Raw genomic sequence first — 22,564 nt, forward strand, 5'->3', positions numbered from 1 at the left:
ATCGGTGACTTTAACATGAGAACGTTGAATTCATGTCAGAGTTGAAAGTCGAACTGAAAATTAAAGGGGAAAGATGACGCTATTTATATGGCCGGCTTTCTCTGAATCGTTTCTCTTTATGGATGGTTTTCGAATTCTTTATCCTGATTTGGCTCCCAACATCTGACCCTTGCCTACCTACCTAGTAGGTTACTTTGGGGCTTCAAGCCCGGAAAGTCGAAGAATTGTAATTTGACTGCCAACCTTTGGCCTTTGAGTAAGAGTGGGAGCATCAGTCTAGGTACTAGTATGTGGCACGTCCACAACTTCCTTTGCGTTCTCTGGGCGTCGACTTCTGTGCAGGAAACCATTGCCGGTACTATAATACTTCATGTCAAAGGCTTCAACACTTGCTCTATTACTACATGTAAAGTACTTTAAACTACCCTTGTGTAAAACGCATGACCAAACAACTACGAACAGTTCCAACTTTGAGGCGAAAACTGCATGATAACAATAGTAGTAGCGATATTGACAAACTTCCTGCATCATGCAATTAGGCTACCGCTGTCATGGACCGTTTTTTTCTTTTTTGAGTGTCTTCGAACGTCGTCCCGTTGGTACAGCCTCCATATACTTATAGGCTGAGTATAAAAGTCGAGGGATTCTCGTACATGTAGCGTCATCCATTTCCATGACTCGTTGTCAAGCAAGGGGACCTCGGCCCCAAGGTGTTGCCATGCGTGAACGACAGTTCGCTCGGAGGAGGCCTCAACCACGAAGTCCGTCTCGCAGTAGGAGCAAGAGCCAGTTTTGCGTTGTCCGGTCCTGAAAGCAGCATGTATCGCGAGCTCAAGGCCTCCACGGGGCGTCTGGAGCATTCGAGCCCTGGTCTAATCTCAAATTTGCTAAGCAGCGAACAATACCAAATGGTTGCATACCTACATGAAGCCATCCCATAGTCTTTGGAGATACGTCTTTGATGGATTTCCTGTACACCCAGACAGCTTTCATAAGTAGTCGTCCGTCAACGATCTTTGGTTGGTTGAAAAAAGACGTCGCCGCGGATCTCGCTGCTTATGGACCATTTCCCTGGCGCAATTTCCCCGTAGCATGGCTGCATCAGACTGTCGAGGTGTGCTTTAAAGTCTCTTAGGGAGAACAGGTCCGCCGTCGCCCTGCTCTTGCAGGAGGCGGGTATATTTCAAGGCGAGTTGTGCATGTCGATAGAAAAGTCGCTATCTTCCGAACCAGTAAAAGTAGTCCGACGGGGGCTCTGGCTTGTGACGGCAGTGGAACTTGCGCTGGGATGATGGAATATCATCCTTGTCAATGGTATGGATGTTCAAACACCAATAGCAGGCCAAGAGTTTGGGTTGACGGTAGGCCAAGGTATGAATGAATCGTGAGCGCTGATCAATGTCGAGCTGACCGGATGAGAGAGGGTGCCGGCTATTCTCACATCCTTTGTAGTTGTCGATGAAAATGATCCGCAGCGAAGAGCAGGTCTGTACAAGGATGATGCGTTCGTATTCAGAGAGGTACTCAGAGATGAGCAGAATCATCTCGATGGGGAGCTGAAGGATCGCGCATCTTGGGTTCTGCTCGGTCCTTCGGAATACGAGGCGACGAAGCAACTGACGTATCATGAGACTCATGATGATGATCGTTTTGAGATGAAAAGATGGAGACGAAAGCAATGAGAGCAATTATTGATAAGTGTATCATATCTCTTATGAGAAGCGAGGGAATCACGAGGTGCTGCAGAGAGGAGGACTGAGGGAACAGGGGGGCGGGGGGCATTGTGTGATTATGTACATGTACCTTGAGTGGTTGCGTTTACACCAATCTGTAGGTTTGTTTATACGTTTTGCCAAAATTAATCGCCACAAGAAGCTGGAATGAAGTTCAGAGCGGGCTGTCTACATATGACCTAAGGTAGTAGGGGGTTTTGGTGGCTTGTCCAAAGTCCCAGCTCTAAAGTATTGTCGTCAACAGAATTTACAGAGTGGCATCATTGGGGATAAAGGGGGGGCATTCGAGCTTCACTGCTACTGAAAGATTTCAAGGTCATCAGCCTTGATACAGGAGATTGTCAATATCGTTTATCCTCTCTGGTTGACAGCTTGTTGGGCGAAAATTTGGATAAACCAGATCATGAAGAGTCTTCACCGGACCACACCCTTTGGCTTGTCCGACGCCTCCCACTTGACTCTCAGCAGCCATTGCACTACTACAGTCTTCGAACTCAAATGGCAGGTAAGGCGAGACAACTCGTGGAGGAAGGGGCCCAAGCAATCTGTCTTTGAGCTTCTAAATCATCTACCTGTTATCCAGCATACCAACCAAGCACCTCCAGTCGGCTTAGGCACAACAGCCAAGCAACAGCAGGTTTTATCTTATAATTAAGATTAATTTTTATGATATGTCTTTCAACCGTAAGTACTGTCAAGCAGGAGAAAGCAACTAGCAAGCCACCAATCACCAACACATGTCAGTGCTGGTCATGTGGCTGATGTCGCAACGGCCGTCTGAACTTTAGCTGGCACTCAAGGCAAACGAAGAAGCTGGACGTAAACGAACCAGCAGCCAAGGTGGTGTAGGGAGCAAAGAGACGATGGTGTCTGAGTATATACATGAGCGTGCTTCGACCCTCTCGTTCTCTTGCTTACCTATATTCATCATGCCTTCTATCATGTTCATAGCTACGCTGATCGTCATTAACGCCACCGGCCAGCCTCGTGTAGCTCTCTCACTAGAGGTATACGATAATGCTCAGCGTACTTGAAAATAGCAGCAGCAGCAGCAGCAGCAAATGAACGGAGTTTCTGAGATCTTCAGTAGCCAGTCTGGGGCTCTATATCCTGCTGTTTCGCCTACGTCTGCATTATAAGTACCTAGGTAGACTGAAGGTATTCACACACCCAAAAGCGGAAAGCTCCCCTTCCAGCCGGTTTTAACCCGCCAATCGGGGAACAAAGTATGCCCGGTCCCGCATCGAACTCCAACCCATGTCCCAGCATGTCTCTTCCAATCCAGCAACCAAGAATTACATGCAGCATGGCGACGCGATCCGCCCACCAGACTCGCCCAGCATTTCCGTCGATATCGGCATTTGACTGCGAGACATCTTTCTCGATCTCTTGAACCTCAATCCTAAAGAACGACGACAAGTCATGCTGTAGGAGAGACTCGCCCGCAAGCATTGCCGTCGCGGCAGCAGATAATCGACAACCATGTTCACCTTCTGCCCGCTCCAGGGCGCTCTGTCGGAGTCGCTCGCGTCGCAATCGCTCTTGGAGCTCGATGGAGGTGTCAAGGTGCTGGTTGATTTAGGCTGGGACGAGACCTTCAGCAGCGACAAGCTCGAGGAGCTGGAGAAGTAGGTACAAACCAAGCTGGACGATGTCTGTCCGAATGGAGGATGGCAAGGTGGAGGATATCGAGCATCACGCGACGCTCGTTGAGCAAAGGCAAATGCAGGCAAAGCACAAACGGCAGAGCTAACACAGGCTCTCTCTACGTCTAGACAGGTTCCCACACTCTCTCTCATTCTCCTCACCCACGCCACCGTCTCGCATCTGGCCGCATATGCCCACTGCTGCAAGAACATTGCTCTCTTCACCCGCATCCCCGTCTATGCGACTCGCCCCGTCATCGACCTCGGCCGAACTCTCACCCAGGACCTCTACTCCTCCACTCCCGCGGCAGCCACCACCATCCGCCAGAGCTCGCTGTCCGAGACAGCATACGCTTACTCTCAGACCGCCACGACTGCGCAAAACCTCCTTCTACAATCCCCCACGCCCGAAGAGATTGCGCGATACTTTTCTCTCATCCAGCCGCTGAAATACTCGCAGCCACATCAACCACTGTCTTCACCCTTCTCTCCCCCGCTCAATGGCCTAACCATCACGGCCTACAACTCTGGCCACACCCTCGGTGGCACGATATGGCACATTCAACACGGGCTGGAGTCCATTGTGTACGCGGTAGACTGGAACCAAGCTCGTGAGAATGTCTTTGCGGGAGCTGCTTGGCTTGGCGGCGCTGGAGGCGGCGGCGCAGAAGTCATCGAGCAGCTTCGCAAGCCCACCGCCTTGATTTGCAGCTCTCGCGGCGCAGACAGAACTGCGCAGGCAGGTGGTCGCGCGAAGCGAGACGAACACCTCCTCGAAATGATAAAGACGTGCGTCAGCCGTGGCGGCACGGTACTCATTCCCGTAGACTCGAGCGCCAGAGTTCTAGAGATTTCATATCTTCTCGAGCATGCCTGGCGCACGGATGCTGCGAACAGAGACGGCGTGCTCAAGTACTCGAAGCTGTATTTAGCCGGCCGCAACGTCTCAAGCACCATGAGGTATGCGCGCAGTATGCTCGAGTGGATGGACAACAACATTGTCCAGGAATTTGAGGCATTCGCCGAGGGTCAGCGAAAGGTCAATGGAGGCAGCGAGAAGAAAGAAGGAGCGCCGTTCGACTTCAAGTACTTGCGACTGCTGGAGCGAAAAGCCCAAATTATAAAGCTTCTCAGCCAGAATATTGAAAACGGAGAGACCCATGGGCGTGTGATTCTAGCCAGTGACATCACCATGGAATGGGGCTTTTCTAAGGACTTGGTCAAGGGTTTGGCCAGAGATTCTCGAAACCTGGTCATATTAACAGAGCGGCCGAGCTTAGCCAGGGAAGATTCCCCTTCAATCTCAAGAACATTATGGGAATGGTGGAAAGAGAGGAGAGATGGCGTCTCTACGGAGCACGCCAGCACTGGTGACACCCTAGAGATGGTTTACGGGGGCGGCCGGGAACTCGAGGTTCGCGAAGCCGTCCGTGAACCTCTAGAAGGAGACGATCTTGCCATTTATCAACAGTGGTTAGCGACGCAGAGACAGCTGCAGGCAACTCAACAGGCCGGCGGAGCAGGCGTGCTGGAAGCAGCTGCCGACGTCGTCGATGATGCATCATCCGAGTCATCGTCCGACTCGGAAGACGAGGGTGAGCAGCAGGGCAAGGCCCTCAACGTGTCTGCTACCATGGGCCAGGCAGGACGCAAGAACGTGGTTCTCAAAGACGAGGACTTGGGCATCAATATCTTGATCAAGAAGAAGAACGTGTACGATTTTGACACACGCGGCAAAAGGGGTCGGGAACGCTCGTTTCCAATGGCCATCCGACGGAAGAGGACCGATGACTTTGGCGAGCTGATTCGCCCAGAAGACTATCTACGGGCAGAGGAGAAGGAAGACGACGCAGTGGACGGTGCTCAGGTCGCTACAGAGGACGACAAGCTCGGCAAGAAGCGCAAGTGGGACGACGTCGCTAAGCAGGCAGCCGGTGCCAACAAGCGGCCCAACATGAACCGAACGGCCACGGCTGACGATGCCGAAGCCTTGGAACTGGCCGACGGCGCTGCTACGGATGAGCTGGACACGGTCGAGGATGCCGAACCGGAGGAACCCACTGGCCCGTGCAGGCTGGCGTACAAGACGGAAACGGTGACGGTGAACCTGCGGGTCGCCATGATCGACTTTAGCGGACTGCACGACAAGCGAAGTCTCAACATGCTGATCCCCCTGATACAGCCGCGCAAGCTGATTCTCGTGGCGGGCACTCGGGAAGAGACGACGGCTCTCGCAGCGGACTGCCGGGCCGCGCTGGCGTCGGACGGAGACCGCTCCGTCGACGTCTTCACGCCCGAGGTCGGCACCTGGGTAGACGCCAGCATGGACACAAACGCCTGGGTCGTGAAGCTGGCCGACCCTCTGGTGAAGAAGCTCAAGTGGCAGAACGTCCGCGGCCTGGGCATCGTCACCATCACGGGCCAGCTGCTCGCCTCGGCCCTCGCCCACCAGGCAACAGGCTCGGAGCAGGCTCACGACCACGACGACGTCGCCAACAAGAGGCAGAAGACGGAGCCGGCGTCGACGTCCACCGCCGTCGCGCTCACCAACGCCGCCGACACGGCCGCGATGCCCACGCTGGACGTGCTGCCCGCCAACCTCATCTCGGCGGCCCGCTCGGCCGCCCAGTCCCTGCACGTCGGCGACCTGAGGCTCGCGGACCTCCGCCGCGCCATGCAGGGGGCCGGCCACGCGGCCGAGTTCCGCGGCGAGGGCACCCTCGTTGTCGATGGCTCCGTGGCCGTTCGCAAGACGGCCGAGGGGCACATTGACGTGGAGAGCGTGGGGCTGCCGCTCGGCGGCAAGAGGAGCACGCTGTACGAGGTCAAGAGAGCCATCTACGAGAACCTGGCCGTCGTAGCTGGTGCGTAAAGGGGAAGGGGGGTTGGCGGAAGCAGGGACGATAAGCAAGCCCATATATCCTCTTTATCTAGATGATTTCTGGTCAGGACAGAAGACTTGTATGTTTTTGACTCGGAATAAGGCGCAATATATAGTGGCCATGTTTAGCAAGTACAGTCTTGAAACCCTTCTACAGGGCTATAAGGTATGGAATGGGTTAAAGGGTAACGGAGAGTAGACCATATGTACAATCAAGAGAGAAGCGATTAAGCATCTCAGCGTTACGGCTCAAAATATCCCCTGCTGAAAAATCGTGACTTTTATATTACAACTAATAGAACTACCTACCTATACTCTCTCTTACTATGGTATACTATTACTACCTGTTATGTTAATTCTACTACCACTACCATCTCTACTACTGGTTTCTATTTCTACTATTAGTACTATGTCTACTCTTGACTATTATGATGTTTATTTCTACTTTCTATTTCTGCTCTACTATCATCATCAGTTTCATTACTACTACAGTCCATAAGAGTGTCACATAAAGCGTGGTCAAGGTTGCAAATTTGGGAGGGAAACTGTTAGTATTGTCTTGCCTAGTCAATGAGTCCTATCAACTAAGCTTGTGCAGTTCCTCCCCCAATTTTTTTTTATTATTTTCCGAGTTTTTTATCCCTTCAACTTCGACAACCACCACACCCCTTTCACAACCTCCTGAAGAGCAAGGGTCTTTTCTGATTTTGTAGGCTAAGAGGGGGGATCCCGCGGTGGCTGGCCACGGCCTCGACCACCACCGTTGCTGGCGTTGTTGTTGCCCCCTCCACGGCCCCGGTATCCACGGCCACGGCCGCCTCGGCCCCGGCTTCCGTTGTTGTATTGGGAGTTAGCATTCTGCTGACCATTCTGAGGCTGCCAGTTTCCTTGGGCCTGCTGCGGCTGCTGATGCTGATTATGAGCTGTCTGGGTTAGGGCGGGGACCTGGGCCGGGAACGACTGCGATGGAGGCAAAGCACCCTTGGGAACATTGGAGATGGGCCGAGGAATCGATTCAGGGTTTTCGTAGACGTAGAGGCTCTTGTCGATGCTCGCGGGGATGGGCTGAATCTCGGTGCCGAGATCCCTTTCGATGTTGTAGAGGTTGAAGCGGTCGTCCCAGTTGATCAGATTGATGGCCAGACCAAGGTGACCAAATCGACCAGACCGACCGATTCGGTGGAGATAGGTTTCGGCATTCTTGGGGAAGTCAAAGTTGATGACAACGTTGACGGCCTGGATGTCAATGCCTCGGGTGAGAAGATCTGAGCAGACGAGATTCCGGCAGACGCCGTTGCGGAAGTCGTGGAAGACGCGATTTCGGGCATGCTGCTGCATCCTAGCATGGCTGTAAAAGCATGAGTAGCCGAGTTCTGTAATCTTCTTGGCCAGCAGCTCGACCCGGTTGGTCGAGTTGCAAAAGATGATGGACTGGTTGATCTGCAGCTTGGAGAAGAGCGTGTTCAAGCAGTGGACCTTCTGCTTTTCTTCGACAAAGGCGTAGTATTGGGTGATACCCCGCAGGGTGAGTTCGTCCATGAGGTTGATTTCGTAAGGGCTGGTCATGTTCTTGTCGGAAAAGTCCTTGACCGAGAGGGGGAAGGTGGCGGAGAAGAGCATGACCTGTCGGTCCTTGGGGTGGAATTGGAGCAACTGCTCAATGACGGGCGTGAACTCGACGGAGAGGAGCTTGTCGGCCTCGTCCATGATGAACATGGGGCATTCGCTAAGATCGGCAACGTTCTTTCCTGCGAGATCGAGAATTCTGCCGGGAGTGCCGACCACGATATGGACGGGCTCCTGAAGACGGAGAATGTCATCTCGAAGGCCAGTACCACCAGTTGTGACCATGACGTTGACGCCGAGGTGCTTGCCCAACGTCTTGCAGACTTGTGACGTCTGCATCGCCAGCTCGCGTGTGGGGACGAGGATGAGGCATTGGATCTTTGAGATTTTAGGGTTGATGCGTTCGAGGGCAGGGATGACAAAAGCTGCGGTCTTGCCCGTGCCGTTCTTGGCTCTAGCCAAAATGTCCCGACCCGTTAATGCTACCGGGATGGCTTCTTCCTGGATGGGTGACGGCTTTTCGAACCCTGCCTCGAAGATTCCCATGAGCAGGTCTCGTTTCAAGGCAAAGTTCTCGAACTCGAGACCCTTGGTCTTTGTAACATCCTATATGCAGCAAAGCATCAGCCACCCCCGTCGAGTCAAAGCGGCGACTTGTCGGGACAGAGATGGGACAAGAACAAACCTCCGTCTGTTGTCTGGTATCCTTGGCGGGAATGTTGAGGTTTTGTTTCCAGTCTTCATTTCGCGGAGGAACGCCATCGCTAGCATCGGGCAACAGAATCAGCAAACAAAGTCATTAATACAGCGGCCGAAAGGCATGCTTCTTGCGCGGATAGGAGGTTGGGGGGGCAGAGGGACGTTGGTAGGCACAAGTCGTACCTCAGGTGGGAGGATTGCAATTGGTCTGCTAGTCGGTCGGCCATTCTTGGATGGTTCGCGATGCAGAGTCCACAGGGAGTTGGAAAGAGTCAGTCAAACAAGAGGAAAGCCGCAGAGCGCTGGAACGGAGACGCAAACTGATGGGCGGTTTGCGATGTCGGTGTCGTGTCTGTGTCGAGGAGAACGGGGGGGGAGAGAAAAAGAGAGAGAGAGAGAGGAGACAGACACAGAGTCAGAGGCAGAGGCAGAGTCAGAGTCAGAGGCAGAGGTAGAGGCAGAAGCAGAGAGATAGAGAGAGAGAGGAAGAGAGAGGTGGCGAGGGGCAAAGAGAAGTCGGGAGGAATCGTGATGGTCGTCTTGGGGGGCGATGGGAAAGAGAGAGTTGGTGAGGAAAGAAGCCCAAACGGCAGAATGAAGTTGCAACTCGTCGCACTTCAATCTCAGCCGACGCCGTTCTGGTGGGGGTCACGTGCCGGCGGGGCTGTCTGTGTGCTGCCTGTGCCTGTGGTTTGTTGTTTGGGGGGGACGATGGCTGAGGCTCAAACTCACTCACTCACCAGTTGCAGCGCCACACTTATAGTATAGTATCTGGGTATAGTAGCAAGGGGGCAGTAAGGCTATGAGGTTCGCATGTTTGAAGGAGATGCAACAAAGAGTGCAGATGTGTGGTTTGGGTTTGTTTTTACTACATGTAGGTACATGTAGGTAGGTAGCTGTTGATCTGCTGTCTCTAGGTACTACCTGTACCTACTTACCTTAGTAGAAGAGAGCCACAGGAGCTAGTAGTAGCTGCGGTTACATGTTGCTTGCCCTGTCAAGCTGGTCGTTCCGTCCCTAGATGATATAGGGGAGGAGGAAGGCTCCAATCCAGTGTCTCTACTAGAGAAAGTAAAAGGGAATGGCATGGAATAGCCGAGATTAGCAGCTACCTATAGAAGGGAATAGCGATAGTAGAAAAAATAGAGGTAGTAGAAGAGATGGCAGTAGTAGAAGAAATCTACCTAAGACGATTTCAGAGGGAATGGCAAGAAAACACCCTGACTACTTGATTACTTGCGCATAAGGCTTTACCATGAAAGTATCATCTTACTAAATGCTTAGGTAAAGAAGAAAAAAGGACTGTCTGTACAGCTATAAGAGATATCGCCACAGGCATCATTAAACAACAAGGCCTGCGATAATGCAGTATGCTCTAGCAAACATACATCATCCGAATCTCCTTGGCAACGGTCCTATACAGACACCAGCAAGGGCAGGAAAGTTTTCAAGGCTCAATCATGGACTTGCAACCTAAAGGTAGCAGCAATTGAGGCCAAGGCTGAAGCATCACAAATTATCTCGTTCAATCTATGATTCGTGCCAGTATGACCAACAAAAACGCAAACTCATATACTACCAATATCATCACAGCTTCATCCCCATGGCCTTGGCAACCCTCAAGCTCTGCCTCATGCTCAGATCCAGCATAATCTCCTCGGAGCCGCCCGGGATCGCATACGCCCTCACGTCCCTGTACAGCCTCTCGACCTTGCCCCCCTGGCCGCCGCGCGAGTACGACAGGCCGCCAAAGATCTGGCTGGCCTCGCGCGCGCAAAACTCAAAGGTAATGGTCGACTGCGCCTTGAGGCCGGCAATGGGCCCGCCCAGCCGCAGCATCGCCTCCGTCTCGCCCATCTTCTCGCACTGGTAGACGAGGCTCTCGAGCCAGCTGTACGACGCCTCAATCTGCCGCGCCATGTGCGCCAGCTTCATCCGGATCACCGGGTGCTCAATCAGCTTCTTGCCAAAGGTGCGCCGCTTGTTGGCGTACTTGACCGACTCCTCGTAGCAGACGCGGGCGAAGCGGATCGACTGGATGATGATGCCCATGCGCTCGTGGTTAAAGTTGGTCATGATGACTAGGAAGAAGAAGAAGAAGCATACTTTGTTAGCCCGTCTGTCTCTCCCTCTCTCTCTCTCTCTTCCTCTCTCTCTCTCTTTCCATCTCAGGAGATCAAACCCCCCCCCCCCCCCCCCCTCCCCTGATGTTCGTTGGGACTTACCTCGGAAGCCCTGGTTCTGCTTGCCAAGCAAATTCTCAACCGGCACCTTGACGTCCTCAAAGGTAATGTACGTGGTGCCCGACGACCACACGCCCTGGCAGTCCATGCGGCGCGTGGTGACGCCCGGCCCGCGCTCAATCAGCAGCAGCGAGACGCCGTTCATGCCGGGCCCGCCCGTGCGCACGGCGGTGGTGAAGTAGTCGGCCCAGATGCCGTTGGTGATCCACTTCTTCTCGCCGTTGACGATGAAGTGCTTGCCGTCGTCGCTCAGCTTGGCCTCGCACGTCAGGTTGGCCACGTCGGAGCCGGCGTCGGGCTCCGTGATGGCCAGGCAGATGCGCTTCTCGCCGCGCAGGATCCCCGGCGCGATGCGGTCCTTGAGCGCCTGTGAGCCGAACTTGAAGACGGGCGGCCCGCCGATGCCGAAGCCGCCAATGAGGTTCCAGACCAGGCCGCCCGAGCCCGTCCGCGACAGCTCGTCGGTGATGATCATCTCGTGGAACAGGTCCCACTGCTCGGGCGGCACCGACTTGATGCCCGCCGGCACGTACTCGGTCGGGTACTTGATGCCCAGCAGGCCGGCCAGGTAGCCGCGGCGGCCCATCTCCTGGTAGATCTCCTCGGGCACCCGCTTGGCCTCGTCCCACTCCGTCACGTACGGCTCGATGTCGCTCTCGATCCACTGGCGCAGCTCGGCGCGCAGGGCCACGTGCGACTCGTTGAAGTACGGCGAGTGGTAGTTCTGGTACCAGCTGGGGTCCGCAAAGGGGATCTGGTCGCCAAAGGCCTCCAGAGGCTCCGACTCGGCCTCGCTGCTGCTGCTAGAGGCCTTCTTGACGACGGCCTTGGGAGCCGGCGCGGCAGCCGGCGCCGGCTTGGGCTCCTCCTTGGGCTTGGTGTCGAGCGAGCCGACCTGCAGCTTGGCCTTGTACTTCTTGAGGATGCCCTCGTTGTGGTATTTCCAAAACTGCTTGGAGGCATCCTTGCCGGCGACGCGCTGCAGGATCTTCTTGCCGCCTATACATGGCAATCCAACGGTTAGCTCTCACAGTTCGTTCGCGCCAACCCGAGGTACAGTTGAGGGAAGATGTGTTGTATGCGCGCACCAGGGTGGTCGTCCTGAAACTTGGTCAGGTCGTAGACGTCGCCGTCAATGGTGATGTACAAGCTATCGGGCTTGTTATGCGACGCAACGTCGCCAGCCGTGAAGATCTTGGCCATGGCTGGTGGGTGGTGGTGAATGGGGTACTTTGGGTATCAAACTGGCCGAATCCCCCAGAAAATGCAACTCAGGGAGATGTCACTAAAAAAAAAGAGAGAGAGAGATAATGGGGGTTGAAGAGACAAGACGAGACGAGTTGAAGAAGCAAGAGAGAAGCCGGAAGGGAGAGAGAAAGTGACGACGAGACACTGCGTCCGTGGCCCCCCCCATAAATCCCCATCGGCAAATCCTCAATCACATGCTCGGCCTCGAAGGGAAGGGAATTGCTGGGCTCGGGAAGTCGCTCCATCGTGCGAGCTGCCAAAACATGTGGCTTCTACTATTATTACTGAATTAGTATTATTTTCAGCTTATTTTCAGCTACACATGTGCTACCTAGCCACTGAAACGGATAGTCTACAGGTACCTTGGTAATCAGGTAAGGTAATTCTGGTACCTATAGAAGACACCTTGCTGGTCTTTTTTGTTCATATCCGTCTTCCCCAAAGCTGCAAGCTACGTATAGTAAAAGTAAAGGTCCGCCTCCTTCATTCCCCCACACAAAAAGGGGGACCGGCAAACCATCCCCAAACTCCACAGAATGCTACCTACCTACTGTGCCGACCAAGAAGCAAACGAGCCTATCCCAGCCCGCCGAATGCTAATGCACCCAGACAAAAGACGCCATTTTAAAGCCCACCTCGTTAATCCCCTCGATTCATCTTGTGTATTATTGCCTGATGGCAAGCAGCCTTTCTCGTCCTGACACTGTACCGACTAAACAGCCAACCGTCTGCATCCTGTCCTATCATGTGTTTTGAATGAAACCAAACCGCCGCCCCCCCCCCCAAGAATTTGGAAAGAGAGAAAAAAAAGAACAGCATGTGAAGAAAAAAATCGCTGATGTCATGCCGACCCCCCCGGCGTCACTGCCGCGGAAACACACCACCAGAAAAAAGATGCCGAGGCACAACATCCACAGCCCCCGCCCTCCGTCTCCCTTCAATCTATCCCTACCAAGGTACCTTACTATTACGCCCCATTGCTCAGGGTCTCTCTCGTACTTACATGCACACACACTGACGCAGTAGTGTCTTGACATTCTTTCTTTGCATACAGAGTCAGACGCGTAGCTGTAACCATCAAGGAGGTCGTACATGTATGGAGTAGTGTGTATTAACAGCCCAGATGCTGGCTTGAGAAAGCGCCGTTCCTGGCAGGGAGGCGCAAACTGCACAAGATCTCCAAACAGACGGCTCTAGCTGAGTAGTAGCATCGTGTAAAGATTCACGACAGTATGACTATTCATCCCATTCAGCTATTTGTTCAATCGCAAAGCTCAGTAGAGCGTAGGTACCAATGCTCGCCATGGAACTTGTCCTACCTAAACATGGAGGCATATCACATTACTCCTCGAATATCTCGTCAATCTTTCACAGCGTGGTTTTCTCCGTAGAGCATTTCCAGTGTGTCTCGATATCGTGCCAAGTTAAACCGTCATATTCCCCTTTTTCCTCACGCCAAAAACTCCATCCATGATGCCTCAAAAAGCAAGCCGAACCATGTACATGTGCCACCCCCCCGAATGTGCAGGCCAATGTCAATAATACCATGCCCTCGACGTTTCCCAACCCCCGAGTAAGATTGATTCTTCAAATGCACATCCCCAAATCGTTGCCCTTTCTTGCCCGCAGACAATGCCAAATCATGCACCGCCGCGAGGCTTCGCCTTGGCCGCAGCCTTCTCCTTCTTCTCCTGCTTGAGCTTCTTCTTCTTCTCCTCGTTCTTCTCCTCCAGCTTGCGCTTGTGCGCAACCTTTTCCGCCTCCGTCTTGGGCACGGGCTTGAAGAAGCCCTCCAGACGCGCCTGCTGCGAGTTCTTCAGATTCTTCTCCAGTCGCGCGCCTCCGCTGCGGACGCGGTCCTCGGAGAAGCCCTTCTCGGTGACGAGAAACTGCACCAGTCCGTCAATGTCGGGCTTGTCCCATTTGAAGTCGCAGAGCGGGTCGTCCGCCGGACGCACGTCTGGGTGGAAGAAGAGCTCCCGCGCGTCCTTGTAAGGCCAGTCCTCCGGCAGGGTGTACTTCTTCTTGGGGTCCTTCTCGATCGCCTCGACAACCTTTTCCAGAGTGCCGTGTTCTCGGATCAGCTTCAGCGCAGTCGTAGGCCCGACCTTGGGGATAGGGTCGAGATAGTCGCAGCCGAGCAGAATGCAGAGGTCGACAAACTATGAGAAGAAGGCAGTGTTAGAATCCTCATGAGCATCATCATCATCCTGATCGACTATGAACTCCCCCTCTCCATCCAGCCAACCTGTCTACTTACCTGTTCACGCTCCATATTCAGCCCCTCCAGGACCTTGTCCAGTCGAATCTCCTGGATCGGCTCCTTGCGCTGCTCGCTAAACGTAAGATGGCGCAGCAGAATGGGCGTGTTGAAGCACAGCGTGTCCATGTCCTCGCTCGCAGCAGCGTACACCTTGCCGGCCCTCGCCAGCACCGCGCACTGCGCCTCGGCCTCGGTCGGCGCGATGATGTACGGGATGCCCATGAGCTTGAGCAGGCGCTGGCACTCGGCGTTGTGCTCCCGCGTGACCCGGACCGTCCGCCGGGAGAACTTCTCGACGTCCTCGGCCGTGCCCGTCTCCTTTGCCTCCTCCAGCCCCTCGGTGGCCTCCTGCTTGCGCTGGAAGCGCTTCGCCAGCTCGCCCGACTTGAGCTTGGGCGGCGCGCCGTCAAAGACGTAGAGCGGCTTGATGCCGTTGTCCACCATGCGCAGCGTGCGGTAGAACATGCCCATCAGGTGCGACGTCGTCTCGCCGCTGTCGTTCATGAGCTGCTGGCCGTCGGAGCGCACGGCGATCAGGAAGCTGTAGATGCTCATGGAGGCGTCCTAGGATGAAAGCTCGTTAGCGATGACGCCCTCCTCCCTCCCCCAACCTCCAAACGTTCAATGAAATGGAAGCTCTGCCGCGACTTGGGAGGTCAGGAAGACGCACAATGGCAACCTTGCGCCCAAACTGGTTCTTGATCTCGCCCTCCTTGATGGCGTCCGGCGCCTCCTCCTTGACAATCTGAAACAGCTGCTTGATACCCATGGCTGCGACAGCGACGACGCTACGCCCAGCTCTCCACACGAATCAACTGACGGAAGAGGAAATGAAAAGGTGGAAAGCTTCGCTATAACTCGAGAAATCGATACACACGAGGATTGTGCAGGTTCTGGTTCCGCAGGCGAGGTCGTGTGGCTGCCTGGGGGGGTTATGGAGCAAAGAGAAGAGAAGCAAGAGGTGGCTTGAGCAACTGCTTGAATGACGCGCCGCAAGAAAAAAGTGAATGACGCGTCCCTTCGCGAAGTTCCAGCTGGGATGTTAAGTGGTTTCCACTTTTCTCAACGCAGCGCGTCACTTCAAGGATTTTTTTTGTATGGGCAACACCAACAAATTCCTGAGCAACAGCTGTCACAGATACAAGCAGGATGAACATTTGATGAAGTACTACCTGCTACCTAAAGAGTAGTAGATGCACAAGAGACATACCTTAGTAGGTAGGTACAATAGCTTCATTTTGGAGTGAGCCTAGCCACCTGTATTCTCTATTGGGTATCCTCATGTACCTATTTGCAGGTAATTCATAGTCGGTAAAAGTCCACCATTTAACAGTTCTCGACTCGACCAATATCAAACATCTAGACAATATCGTCTAAATACCAATCATCACACACTCAGTAATACACATTCAGCATCAAAAAAATGTCTCGACAGTCACCACCCCCTGGCCAAGGTAACACGCCCCCCGCCATCTTCAACCACCAGCGAACCCCTCGAGGCGAGCAATGCCCGGCCTCAAGAAGCCGCCAGCAGTGAGCGGACAGCAGATAGCAGGGCACAACTCAGGCCAGGAAAGCAAATGGTCATTTGATACACTTCCCTCTTCCTCTCCCGCCCGTGTAGATGCCATCGAGTGAATATGTTGATCTACCGCTCGGAATACAGAGCAGTCAAGGATGAGTCTCGCCTTGCGCTCCACCTTGCCGTGCGGAAAGTTTGCGGCGTCCTTGATCAGGAGCACCTCTTGCAATGTCACAAGCATGGGAGGGGGGACACATGCACCGCGAGATTGACTGACCGACCTCAGATCTGATAGTTCTGAGCGGAACTCGTAGCCAGGCACAAGCCACATGCCTCTCGGTTCCTGAGTCCTGTATTAGTCCGGAAGGGGTATCGTACACTGCGTCATCCTGGCGCCTTTCATGATTGTCTCTTGGCAATGCCGCTGGTATTCCTGTGCTCATCAGTCACCTGAAGTTGTCTATAAGCAAAGAAGAAAGAAAAATCAGTCCTCCTCGAACAACACCTTCTTCCTGCCGCTGCCTCTGTAGTCTTCCAAGTTATTCAAAGCTTGGTCAATCTCCATGATGTCGAGCATCTCCGCCTCCACGTCTCGAGTCGTCAGGTCCGCCGTGACGTCTGCCGCGGCGCTCAGGGTATCGGCAAATCCAAACCCGGCGCGCGACCGAGTCGTTGGCGTCGGTGCATCCTCCATCTTATCCCCAGCTCCATTCCCGTTCCCAATTTCGTTCCCATCGTGTTCATCTTTGGGAGACGGCTTCAGCCTCAGCGTTCCGGGCTTGACGGTGCTCAGGTTGAAAGACAGGCTCGCCGACCTGTCCTGCTTCCCATGAACAATGATGGCTTCTTTGTCGGTCCGCGAAAACAGGCGCTTCCTGCGGCTAGCAACAACATCGCCAATCTTCCTTCCCGGCCCGTCCTCCCCCTCGCGCACGATGACGATCCTCGACTCTCCGCGTATCAGGATGTCCACTGGGAGGCCGCCGTCATCAGGAACATCCTCATCGTTCTTTGACGAGTCCGGAATGAGGCCAACTCCGCAACATCGCTCCCCAAGAAGCCCTGTGGTGAGATCGACCAGCTTGAGCATCCTGGTGGGTTGGGCACCGCTGAACAGGTTGACCCCGCCACCGGATCCTCGTCGAAGCTGTGAGTCCCAGAAGCGCAGCACGCCCGGGATGACGCAGACATGCTCCAGACCCCCTATCCATAACGCCAGGCTTTCGTCCTGGAGTGCCTTGCCGGGGGTGTAAGGATGGCCTATCACTTTCACGCCACCGTGTACCGCAAATAACCGATCGACACCGGGGGTGCCAGTCAGGGATGCCGCGGCCTGTTTGCGGGTATGCGGCGTCATGGGCGCAAATTCACCGGCATGCTTGTCCTTCTGCTGAGTCGCGACGCTGCGGAGGGAGCCAGTTCCCTCAACGTATCCTGAGACGCTGAAGGCGGTCAATGCGGCCCCCTGGACACCCGACTTCAATTTGTTGGACAGCGCAGCTCCCGACTGCAGCGGCTTCGCGCCTTCAATGTCCCAGATACCCCACATGCCGTCCGCCAACAGAGCAAAGACTGCCCGGCCGTGTGCTATCCAAGCGGCGTCCAATATCGGTTTGCGTGAGGAGGATGTTTTAGCAAATGGCTGATACAGAGAGAGGAGCCACGAGCCTTGGGAGGGAAAGGGGCCCCGGGCATCTGGTTCTGGGACCAGCACAGACTGCGCAAAGTCATATATCCTTACGGCATGTGGCGATGACACCGCAAGGAGCTGGGTGGTATTTGTCGGATTGAACGAGATGCTCGTGAGAGGAGCGGGCAAATACTCGCTCTGGAAGGGCTCCACGGGCCGCTGCGAAGGCGGCTTACTGTCGAGTGCAATCTCCCACAGATGTAAAGCACCCGAAGCCTGCCTCGAGAATGCGGCCACCACTGCTCTGGGTGCCCTGCCCGACGAGTCGGCGGATTTTGGGGTGACCATGGTGATGGCCAGCCCCTCGCTGTGTTTGGTCTGGCCGCCAAGGAGGGTCAGCGATTCGCCCCAGGCACCGGAGCCTGCCTTTCCGGCCAACAGATTCGCTCTCAGCTCTGGTCGTGCTTTGCTTTCGGGCGATGGCGGCGTCAGAGGCAGCGTGACAAGAAAGGCGTCGTTTGTGGCGCAAGACACTGCAAACACCATCTTCTCAGCCAAGATCGGCTCGCCATTGGAGCCCGCCTCGGCTGCAGAGCACGGTACCAGGGGCATCACGGCGACCTTGAGCACAGCCGTTCCGAATGCCAAGTCTAGTGTTTGAACGATCTCGGGGTATGGGGTCTTTTCAACCGTGTCTTCGAATTCGGGTTTGTCGACGTAGCCCTGGGGAGCTTGTGCCTTGGCCGGCTCGTCGTCATCAGAATCAATAATCATGACCACATCATCGGCCGCCCCGTTTCTCTGCTCCTTCTTGTTCGTCTGCTGCTGCTGCTGCGGCGGCGCCTCCTTGAGAGGCTTGAACCGCCGACCACCTCGCCAGACCAAGGTGATGCCGTTGTCGTGTCCATAGATTAGGATGGTAGCTCCTTGAGGAGACTGGATGGGGTATGTTTGGACATCGTTTACCCGACGCGACAGGTTGTAGCTGCAGCCAAAGATTCTGATTAGCTTCAGCGATGCAAGCGCCGGGGGGGCGAGCATCCCAGCTTGCACACTCACGTAAACTGCGTGTTCTGCGCTGTGCGACGAATTCTAGGCGTGGTAGTCGGGCCCATGGCGAAAAGGAATCAATAGCTGCCACGCACCCTCGGGTGAGAGAGCAAAGCTGCGCAAGAGCTCTGATCGCTCGAGCTCAAGTATCCTTGTCGAGCGTTCGTGGTTGCAGAAAGAGGGCGAGAAGAGGTGCAATGGATGTCGAAATGGGCGTTTTGTGTATGGGCAGCTTTCCTTGACGCGACATGATGAGCAGCAGGTGAAGCTTTGAAAGTGTTCGACATCACGTGATATGCTGCTGTTGACGGCGATTGCGATTAGCCTCGCCGCTTCTTGGTGTGAAGAGTGCCTGCCATCTGCTTGAGGTTGGTAAGGCTTTCGTGAGTTATGGCTTCATCAAAATCACCTATCAACTAAATCCCTCAAGACTCAGCTGCTAAGCACATTCAAGAAGGAGGTGAGTTTGCAGCAATTGTCGCTACCTACCTACATGTAGTATATATGCCGGTAAAGTCGTGGCCTTCGGTGAAGCGTCCGCCCTCAAAACGTACCCAGAGAATATACCCAAGGTACCTACAGATAGACAAACACCCACACGCAAAAACTCTAGGCAGCGGGAATCATCTCACGTTCCACCTAGGTTCTATTAAAGCTGAATTACCTATGTACCTAGTAGTGAGAAGAGAGCGACCTTGGGGTATTACAGCCAGCCGCAAGTCTCTCCACGGCCATGTCGACCGAGAACGAGCATCGTCAAGACTCTACAGCCGTTATACACGGAGGTAAGGTAGGTAGCTTTACATAGCACTCGCAAACTACAATGGAGAATCTTGTTTACCTCAGCTTCGACATGACGTGCTTGGTTACTATGCGCAATTCCCTACATACACAATCCCGCCCAAGATCCATCGCCCGAAAAGAAATAGGAAGTAAACAACACAGGTAGCAACCATATTTTATTCCTCTTGTAGCTCCCTCGCCGGCTCTCCCCGTCTTTCTCCCTCGATACCATCCCCCAGCCTTTATCCCTCACATACATACACCCGAAGCGTCGATCATGCGAACGACTCGGCTAATGCCGTTTTCCCCCACGCCAAAACAGGTTTATACACAGGTAGCTCTCCTGCAAATGGGAATTGCAAACTGGAATGAAAAAGAAAGAAAGAGAAGAAGATGAAGAGGAAGAAAAAGGAAAAAAGAAACACGCCAATCTGGATAGGCAAAGCGTGCTGTCAGATAGCCTTGCAGCTTTCCCCCTTTCTTCATGGTAAAGCTGTGAAGGTGAGGACCCGATGTCGGTTGCACCCCTCGCTCTCTAATCGCCAAAATTAAATTGTAAAGGTTTCAATCGGACACGTAAGGAGTGGACGGCGTAGGGAAGCCGGGGTATGATGTCGAAGATGGCCAAACTCATTCATTTCCCACCGTATCAAAAAAGTCTATCCCTACGCCCAGAAGTAAGAGAGTCGAAAAGAAACGAAGTCAAAACGCCGCTAGGCCATCGGGCCCGGGGGTCAACCAAATGGACATGAGCTACCATCCCGATAACGCCGTAAATGCCCATGATTGAAGGAGATTGTTGTAAGTTGAGTAAAGGCAAATTCGCTCGTCGTTAAGTGGATATGTGGCCATTTGCTCATGCGTTGGTAACCTGTCAAAGAGATTAGCTTAGTCCGGGCAAATGCTTACAAACGAGGCGCTAGGCAAGCAACGACATACCCTCAGGATGCGGCGAGAGTAATCTTCATTGTCCGCAATGCTGCCATCACTGAGCCTGCGGTGGGCCATGATGGGGTCGAGGCGAGAGTCGGTCATCGAAATGCTACCGCTAGTAGAAGGCGGCTTGGAGCCGTTGATGAAGGCATTGACGGCAGCATTCCGGCGATGCTCTTCCTCGATTTCGGCGTTTCGTCTCCGTCTCAGGGTGAAGAAGGCAGCTCCGAGAAGACCACCGAGGACGACGACGCCCACGACGGTTCCCGCGGCGATGCCGGCAACATTTGTCTTCTTCTTGGATCCTCCGTCTGCAGAGGTTGGCTCCGCAGACGCACTGGCAATGCCCGAAGAGCCAGCAGCGGCTGATGACTTTTCAGCGTCTGTAGACGTCGAGGTCGACGAGGGCGATGTGGTTGTCGACTTGGGGGGCTCGTAGTAGTCAGGGTTGATGTTGACGCCAGTGTTGAAGACAGAAAAGTAGCCCGGCTGACCGATCTGACCACAGGCCTCCTTGGGATACGCAGGGCAAGGAAAGGAGCATTTGGAGTCCTCGACCTGGTCGCCCTGAGGGGGGTAGACCATTCCGCAAAAGCATTCATCGCCCTGCAGTCCCGAGACAGGCATTTCCTTGGACTTGCAGTAATCGTTACACGAACCAGACGAAACGGTCGTGCTCTTGACTGCGGTGGCATGCGTCATGTTTCCCTTGGAGCTCCAACAGCCCTGCGATCGGTAGGCGTTCGGCACTGGCGGTTGTGATGGCAGCTGGATGTTGGCTCGGATAACGTGGCTCACTTCGTGAGCTCTGACGGCAGTTGCGCCAAGGGCCGTGTAGACTTGGGCGGCGGCCACCAAGGCGCCAGAAAGAAGTGTTGACGACTTCATGTTGAGGTAGCGAGCGTATGGAGAAGAAGGAAAATGTCGAAAGAAATCGTCGATTCAGGGGAGGGGGGGGGGGAAGAAAACAACAGGCCAACAAAGCGGAGGCTGCGGCTTGGACGCTGACTTGAAACGAGCAAAGGCAAATGAAAGGCTAAGAAAAGGTTCAAGCTGGCTCCGCCGGGGAGTCTCTTGCGTTTTCTTTGGTGGTCAAGGGATAAAGAAGAGAGACGAGAATGTCGGCAAAAGGAAGAAAAGAGTCGTTCGGTTTGGCGCTGCGTCTAGTCGGCTCTTTTGCAAGGCGATTCTGCGTGCTCTAAGAAGGGAGATGTCCGAGTTCGATGGCCAGCTTCGGTGGAATCTTCGCGGGAGTTGTTTTGTTGGAGGTGAACGGCGACGAACGAGGCCGGGACTGCTAAACGAGAGGCTCGACGAGACGCCGGTCGGATGGGAAAAGAGCTTTTTTTTTTTCTCTCTCAAGATGCCTGAGCAAGGCCCGACAGCATCTGACTGCTTTGGACCCGATGGGCTTCGAGAGACGCTGAAGGAAATCGGTGTCGTGCGTCGGGAAGAAGGAGGGACTGGAACGAGCGTCCTGAAGGCGTGACTTGTTTTGTTGAAAGGGAGAGGAGACGAGAAGGAGAAACGACAGATTTGGGGGGGGGCAGGACTGGGGGGGTGGCCGGTTGGAGCGAGAAGAGGCAGAGGCAGCGAGAGGCAGTGGAGCGAGGAGCGAGGCAGCAGGAGGTACCGGACAAGGTCGCACAGCGAAGCAGAGGGACGGGGTACGTACCTGTACTGCGGGATCAGGGAGCTGGGATTAGGGCAGTTGGTGTGGTTAAGGGGAAATTAGTGTGTGCTGGCTGCTGCGGTTGTGGCCCAGGGACGAGAGCCTAAGGTGCTTGTGGCAGCTGCACGGCGTCAGGTAAGGTAAGGTACCTACAGGCGCAGGTACCGGTACCGCGCCGGGCTGGGATGCGAAGCGGTGCGACAGCGTTGGGCTACGGGCACTGGCAACGGGCTGGAAGGCGCAGGTACGAGGATGTACCCCTCGCGCGATGCGATTGCAGCCTGGTAGCGGTACCTCGGGTTCGTCGTGAGAGGTGAGATCAACATGCGGTGGATGGCATGCATGAGTCTGTATTGATTGGCCGCCGATGCCTTGCTCTGCCTTGCCTGGCATCCGCTCACCCACGACTCGTCCACGGGCATCCAATGTCTGTTCACTCGTAGTATTGGAAATCTGGTTGCCCGTGCTATGAAGTGTCGCTAGGTCCTAGTTGTACAATACCTTATGTACAGAGCTAGTATGAGATGCGCTGCCAGACATTCGGAGAGCCAAGTTGAGCCATGAACGCCTAACATCAAGATTATTACTCCGGGACGTTCGCTGGCACACAAGGTACAAGTACATGGCAGATCGGACCCGTCGCCTCCAGTGCTGCCGCACACGGTACCGCAGTACATGCGAGTACCCCGTTCATG

At 54.4% G+C, this 22,564-nt stretch overlaps 7 protein-coding genes across 7 annotated transcripts; 1 reads left to right on the top strand and 6 right to left on the bottom strand.

Moving 5' to 3' along the window:
* Positions 1 to 276: 276 nt before the first annotated feature.
* TRIREDRAFT_106960 (uncharacterized protein) lies at positions 277 to 1,637 on the bottom strand (the record flags this gene model as incomplete). The annotated part of the gene is made up of 5 exons (XM_006965069.1): positions 277 to 394; positions 461 to 482; positions 617 to 872; positions 925 to 970; positions 1,231 to 1,637. The coding sequence occupies 5 exons, from the start codon at positions 1,635 to 1,637 to the stop codon at positions 277 to 279; spliced, it is 849 nt and encodes a 282-aa protein (XP_006965131.1).
* Positions 1,638 to 3,215: 1,578 nt separating this feature from the next.
* Positions 3,216 to 6,251, top strand: TRIREDRAFT_61000 (uncharacterized protein; the record flags this gene model as incomplete). Its single annotated transcript, XM_006964908.1, has 2 exons — positions 3,216 to 3,361; positions 3,509 to 6,251. 2 exons carry the CDS (start codon positions 3,216 to 3,218, stop codon positions 6,249 to 6,251), a joined length of 2,889 nt encoding a protein of 962 aa, XP_006964970.1.
* A 723-nt stretch (positions 6,252 to 6,974) lies between these two features.
* TRIREDRAFT_106962 (uncharacterized protein) lies at positions 6,975 to 8,752 on the bottom strand (the record flags this gene model as incomplete). Its single annotated transcript, XM_006965070.1, has 3 exons — positions 6,975 to 8,432; positions 8,512 to 8,590; positions 8,709 to 8,752. 3 exons carry the CDS (start codon positions 8,750 to 8,752, stop codon positions 6,975 to 6,977), a joined length of 1,581 nt encoding a protein of 526 aa, XP_006965132.1.
* Positions 8,753 to 9,969: 1,217 nt separating this feature from the next.
* On the bottom strand, positions 9,970 to 12,095 carry TRIREDRAFT_121629 (uncharacterized protein). The gene is made up of 3 exons (XM_006965071.1): positions 11,857 to 12,095; positions 10,751 to 11,767; positions 9,970 to 10,606 (listed from the first exon to the last, which is right to left on the bottom strand). Exons 1-3 carry the CDS (start codon positions 11,969 to 11,971, stop codon positions 10,113 to 10,115), a joined length of 1,626 nt encoding a protein of 541 aa, XP_006965133.1. The 5' UTR covers positions 11,972 to 12,095; the 3' UTR covers positions 9,970 to 10,112.
* Positions 12,096 to 13,656: 1,561 nt separating this feature from the next.
* On the bottom strand, positions 13,657 to 15,048 carry TRIREDRAFT_61039 (Rad27p/FEN-1 endonuclease-like protein; the record flags this gene model as incomplete). Its single annotated transcript, XM_006965072.1, has 3 exons — positions 13,657 to 14,178; positions 14,277 to 14,843; positions 14,950 to 15,048. 3 exons carry the CDS (start codon positions 15,046 to 15,048, stop codon positions 13,657 to 13,659), a joined length of 1,188 nt encoding a protein of 395 aa, XP_006965134.1.
* Positions 15,049 to 16,249: 1,201 nt separating this feature from the next.
* On the bottom strand, positions 16,250 to 18,546 carry TRIREDRAFT_121630 (uncharacterized protein; the record flags this gene model as incomplete). The annotated part of the gene is made up of 2 exons (XM_006965073.1): positions 16,250 to 18,416; positions 18,491 to 18,546. The coding sequence occupies 2 exons, from the start codon at positions 18,544 to 18,546 to the stop codon at positions 16,286 to 16,288; spliced, it is 2,187 nt and encodes a 728-aa protein (XP_006965135.1). The 3' UTR covers positions 16,250 to 16,285.
* A 1,606-nt stretch (positions 18,547 to 20,152) lies between these two features.
* On the bottom strand, positions 20,153 to 21,668 carry TRIREDRAFT_77577 (uncharacterized protein; the record flags this gene model as incomplete). The annotated part of the gene is made up of 1 exon (XM_006965074.1): positions 20,153 to 21,668. The coding sequence occupies exon 1, from the start codon at positions 21,083 to 21,085 to the stop codon at positions 20,153 to 20,155; it is 933 nt and encodes a 310-aa protein (XP_006965136.1). The 5' UTR covers positions 21,086 to 21,668.
* Between the last annotated feature and the right edge of the window lie 896 nt (positions 21,669 to 22,564).

The sequence above is a fragment of the Trichoderma reesei genome (assembly GCF_000167675.1).
Source record: "Trichoderma reesei QM6a unplaced genomic scaffold TRIREscaffold_8, whole genome shotgun sequence".
In the NCBI taxonomy this organism is placed as follows: Eukaryota; Fungi; Ascomycota; class Sordariomycetes; order Hypocreales; family Hypocreaceae; genus Trichoderma; species Trichoderma reesei.